This window comes from Myotis davidii, unplaced genomic scaffold, assembly GCF_000327345.1.
Source record: "Myotis davidii unplaced genomic scaffold, ASM32734v1 scaffold240, whole genome shotgun sequence".
NCBI classification, from domain to species: domain Eukaryota; kingdom Metazoa; phylum Chordata; class Mammalia; order Chiroptera; family Vespertilionidae; genus Myotis; species Myotis davidii.
This window is the reverse complement of record NW_006292334.1, coordinates 1,669,787-1,675,604: the sequence shown is the minus strand read 5'-3', so window position 1 is coordinate 1,675,604 and position 5,818 is coordinate 1,669,787. Positions and strand designations below refer to the sequence as shown.

The 5,818-nt window shown below is 35.4% G+C and overlaps 1 protein-coding gene across 1 annotated transcript in view; it reads left to right on the top strand.

Annotated features, from left to right (window-relative positions):
• TFAP2D (transcription factor AP-2 delta (activating enhancer binding protein 2 delta)) overlaps window positions 1-5,818 on the top strand; it is a 52,362-nt gene that overhangs the window by 28,608 nt on the left and 17,936 nt on the right. The window contains exons 6-7 of the mRNA XM_006765709.2: window positions 233-374; window positions 4,570-4,683. Coding sequence (XP_006765772.1) covers window positions 233-374; window positions 4,570-4,683 — 256 coding nt within the window. The remainder of the gene's footprint in view (window positions 1-232; window positions 375-4,569; window positions 4,684-5,818) is intronic.

Genomic DNA, 5,818 nt, shown 5'->3' with positions numbered 1-5,818 from the left:
TTCCCCTTGATTTTCCACATACCTGGCAAGTAGCTTTTGTTCCTCAGTTTCTCCTCATCATACCCATCTTACTCCATCCCCCCAAAGGTCCTTTCCCTGGGATTATTCAGAATGAACAGGAAAAGTGATCCATCTGACCACAGCCAGGAATGAGGCATGAGGAAAATATAAGGCACTTCTCTTCCTGAGTTTGGTCAATCCTGAGAAACTGACTTTCATTGTCTGCCAACAGGGGAGGCTTTACACTTGGCGCGGGATTTTGGCTACACTTGTGAGACAGAGTTCCCAGCCAAAGCCGTCGGAGAGCATCTTGCCAGACAACATATGGAACAGAAAGAACAGACAGCAAGAAAAAAGATGATCCTAGCGACCAAGTAAGCCAACGGGGAAGCCTCTATGCCGCTTTATTCTCCGTGTTTCCATTTTCTATGAAGCGGGGAGGCACTCAGAAAGAGAAAACACCTTCATAGTTCCTTATGGTTTCATGGTGCATATTCTAAAACAGGGAAAGCCTTCTCCCTGTCCTCCTGCAGGAATGGTTGTAGAACTGTTCGCCACTACCACCACAGCCGCCGATAACATTCCAAACACACGTCCATTTTCTTGGGAGCTTCTGTCACTCTGTTGAAGTGTCTGGGAGTCAGTGTATCCAAACTGAGGCGGAGATCCGGTTTTCACACGAAGAAATGTTGAAAGAACTTGAGGGAAGAGAAGTACTTCCATATTTGTCAAAGTTATGCTGAGGCATCTGGCGTAGAGTAGTAGCTTCTACTTGGGGATTGTATTTTCTTTCTACCTGGGATCTAAATCACGTATATTATGTTAGGTGGTATTTTGACCTTTGACTTCAAAAATATTGTGAAAACATGTACTTTTCTTTGATTCTTCTGCCCATAGCTGAACATTTGCAGACATTAAATATCAAGCAAAAATTTAATTCTCTAGTTTCAATGACCTTATTTTACATGAAGTATACAGGCCATAAACGTCTAGAAATTAGATCAGAGCCTTTATAATTTTTTTTCTTTTTTGGTTATTTATGTCCATCCATCTTCTTATTAGATAATGTGAAATGAGAATTAAGAATCTGAGACAACCTGGCTGGTGTGGCTCTGTGGTTGAGCGTCGACCTATGAACCAGGAGGTCACGGTTCGATTCCCAGTCAGGGCACCTGACATGCAGGAGGCAGCTGATCAATGATTCTTTCTCATCATTCATGTTTCTATCTCTCTCTCCCTCTCCCTTCCTCTCTGAAATCAATAAAAATATATTTAAAAAAGAAGAATCAGAGACAATGCAGTTATAGCAAACATATACAGTACTAGTGGTCATCAAATTAAGTAGATAAAGTAAAGGATGTGTAGGAATGACACTTTTTCTACAGCTTACCAATAGATCCAACATGTGTTCTGAGTGGTTTCTACTTCACTGATGGTAAAGCATTGGCTGTTTTTAATTAAAATACTCAGAGTTGAAATTAAGCAGCCTACATAGACATTCTCACAAATCCCTTAATTCCTAAGAGTGTGACAATTGTGTCAAAAATATGTACAAAATTCAAAATTCTTTGTATGAGCGATCCAATTGCTGACCTGCATTGGCTCACATATGTATTTTTATCTCTGTGAGTAACAGATTCACTCGTATTTAATTATATTGCCAAATATATAATTGTATGAAGGCCCATTGATTAAGTGTCATTAGCCTCCTGATTCTTCTTTATTTCTAGTGCTTAGTTCATTAACCAAGATACTTTGGTGTAATTAGATAGTTATTTATGAGGAGAGATAGAAACTGAATTAGAAAATTTGTGAAATCTAAAAAGTACTGGATAAAACATGTATTTGATTTATGGAAACACATTTAAACATCTTCCTTAAATTTAGAACTAAATATGATTAACATTTGATCTACATAAAGGTAAAGCAAAATAGTTAACAAGTTTTAATTGAGCATTACCATACCATTAATCATCAACAGGGGAAATATAGAACTTTCAATTCAGACATCAGCTAAAAATTGTGTCCTTAAGGACAATGACGTAAGTGACAAAGTTAGAATTTATGATTCATCGAAGATCATCTTTTGTTACATAATTCATAATGTGACATTTTGTTTGAAGAAATAAGAATATTTCTTATTGTAGCTTCATAAATAAAATTTTAAATAAGAATGAAACTAGGCATAAAAATAATAACTTTGTGTCATAATGAGATGATGATTATAATTGCCAAGAGGATATTTACAAAATTATCATCTCTTTTTAAGTCTAGAAGCTTTCCTAAGTCAGTGAATTAAGCAGCAGATTCAAATATCTAATACTGAGAATTCTGAAACTCCTGATAGAGCTTAATGCGTTGGTGTCATTGAATTGCTTAGCAAAAGTTAAATTTTTCCACATTTTTGTCATTTCCTCATTTCTTTTTTTAAAAAATATATTTTATTGATTTTTTACAGAGAAGAAAGGAGAGGGATAGAGAGTTAGAAACATTGATGAGAGAGATTGATCAGCTGCCGCCTGCACGCTCCCCAGTGGGGATGTGCCCGCAACCAAGGTACATGCCCTTGACAGGAATTGAACCTGGGACTCTTCAGTCCGCAGGCCGAGGCTCTATCCACTGAGCTAAACCGGTTCAGCTCCTCATTTCTTTATCAACTTAAAAATTAATCATAACTTGTTGTATTGTTAATATAAGTAGAAAGTTGATTTACTACCTTATAAATTAGTTTACTCAATTTTCCAAATATTTCCCTTATCATAACACAAGAACTAAAGCAATGTTTCAAACTTCATTTTAATTTTTAATATATTTAAACCTAATAGAAAATTTTTAAAAACATAACTTTAAACAACTCCAATATGTTTTTATAATAATGGATCATACTGATGGACTGCCAGATAGCAATTCATTTTGCTAATGTGAAAAATGATAGCATCAGTCTATATTTAAATTTTTAGTTAGAAATTTCCTTAAAACAAAGATAATATAGCCAACTATTAAGTAACACAAAGCACAACAGATAATGATGCCCACAGATGTCATCATTTGATGCCATTAAACACTTACCTTGAGTTGCTATTTATCTATTAAAAATAGTTTACATAACTGACAGTCAGCCAACTGAGTCTAACTCAGAACAGAGAAAGTGAGAAATTCAGATCAAATATTCTCAATGGAAGTACAAACATGCCAGAGACTCAGCCAAATATCCGCAGGGACCTGTGGAGGATCCTGTTTTCTTTAGGGCAAATAAGGACTTACCTCTGTTCATTGGTTTTTCCTCTCCCCATGATCCTCTTTACTTCCCCCTGTGTTCAAAATGACCAAGGCAAATTCTGTGAAATGAAGCAATATTTGAATACTGGCTATAAACATGAAGCTCATTGTTCATTAAAAAAAATCTTTGTAAGAATTCAGTACATTTTAGGCACCTAATAATAAACAAGACTCCACTGATTTTAACTCAGTGATAAATTATGTGTGCTTCAAGATATTTTGTCACGTTCCACCCTAGCCGGTTTGGCTCAGTGGATAGAGCGTAGGCCTGCGGACCTAAGGGTCCTGGGTTCAAGTCCATTCAAGGGCACATACCTTGGTTGTAGGCTCCTTCCTGGACCAAACCCTGATTGGGACTCGTGAAAGAGGCAACCAATCAATGTGTTTCTCTCACATTGATGTTTCTCTCTGTCTTTCCCTCTCTCTTCCACTCACTAAAAATCAATGGAAAAATATTCACGGGTGAGGATTAACAACAACAAGATATTTTGTCATTTTCTAGTAGTTAATTTGTTAATGACACAAATGCTTTGGACAGGAATTAGTGTCTGGGACCATGGAATAACAATCACTTGGAATGAATTGGCCCTTTCATACTTGTCTTTGGCTACATGGATAATTATCGTCAGGGCTACATGATTACATTTTATCACTGCCCACTGTTAATCCAGACATGTGACTCTATCACTAGCATATTATCCCTGGAATATGGAGTGGCCTCGCTTTAGAAAATATATTCTTTTCAGCAACTTCTGGAGAGTCCTTTCCTTCACTCTTTAGCTACTGCGCTGATCTAGCGTTTTGTTGTCATTGTTTTAAAAAATGTTTCTGTATGTTTTGCTTCTTTAGAATATATCATTTGGAGTATGTATTGCAAAGCCTTTACTTTTATACACCATACATGGTAATGTGGCAGTTAAAACTGAAACCAATGATCTGAGATCATAATCATTTAAAGCAAGGAAAAGAGCAAGCAAATGCCCTTACATGGACCATGACAACCATTCCTGTGAGGCTAGTGGATGACATTGTGCATAAGTAACCACATCAAATATTAAACTACGAATTTCGTCTACAAGAGCCTGAATTATAATGAACTATTGGGAAAAGGGGGATTTTCCAAAGTTCACTTGAATCCTGTACGTTGGGGATGGAGCTTCGCAGGTTGCTTTATGAAACTGTATCTAGTCCTCTAGTAAAGAGAAAACAAGCCTTTAATAAAATGCCATGGGATGAAGTTAAAGCCCCCGTTTCACGAGTTCAACTTCAACTTTGAACCTTTTATTTTAGACAAATTTGTAAAGAATTCCAAGACCTCTTGAGCCAAGATAGATCACCCCTGGGATCCTCCAGACCCACTCCAATTCTAGACCTGGACATCCAGAGGCACTTAACACATTTCAGGTAAGACTGGGTTTCTAATTTGCTCAGACTCTCTTTTTAAATTGTTCAAACTGTCTTTACTAATTGCTCAACTGTCTGTACTAGACATTGTGTGTTCCTATCACAATTCCATTTAGAGATATGATATATATGTATATGATGACTAACCTGAAGTTTTTGAAATTCCAAGCATCTAAAATAAAATTGTAAAAATAACTAATGCATGAAGCATTTGAGATAAGAAGAGTTAATATCTTTGGTGATTATCAAGAACTTATGGCTTTAAAAGTAGCCACTATTATTTTAAATCATCACACTTTGGATTAGGAGTCTGAGGTCTGTTAAACAGTTCTTTCCCTTAATTAGGTAAATTGTTGAATGAACAGATGATATGACAAATTAATGGGATAATATAGACTGATTTTCCAGTATAATTTCTACACAGCTAGAAATGCAACTGGTTCTTAAGTTAGTCCACACCAACATATTTAAAGGGCCTAGAATGTATTATTAAAAGCGTATTTTGAATTTTTTTTGAGAGGCTTTGGAGAAGAATATAATATTTTTTCTGGTTAGCTTATGCCCTGGATGCAATGTGGAAAAGAATATATAACTATTTAGGTGCCTTGCAATTTAAAATTTTAGGATTCTATGTCACATAGAGTTCTCATCAATATAAAAATATTTATTCTCTTTTAATTAGTATCATTTAGCTTAAATACAATGCTAAGGAAAGAGTAATATACATTAAGTTTTTAAAAGTTTTAAATACCTCTCAATGATTATAATGCTGTTGAGAATACCCCATTATGATAAAAAATGGATACTTAAATAAATTAGAATTTTATCTGTGGCATCAGAAACATTTAAATAGAATATTTTTTCATAATATCACAAGGCTCCTCAAGATATAATAGGCACATCTCTGAAGACTAAATTTAGGATTTATCTTCCAAAAATGCAGAAAATATAGGTTATAGTTCACAGGACTTTTCTCCTGTGACTCAGCTGGATTAGTGAAGGTGAGTGTTCTAAAACTGGAAGGAAATACAATGCCTATACATGTAGAACAAAATACTTTGGAGTCAATAGAAACATCTTCAAATTTAGAACCTTACACATTGGAGCTGGGTTGTTTGGGGTAACTTTTACACTC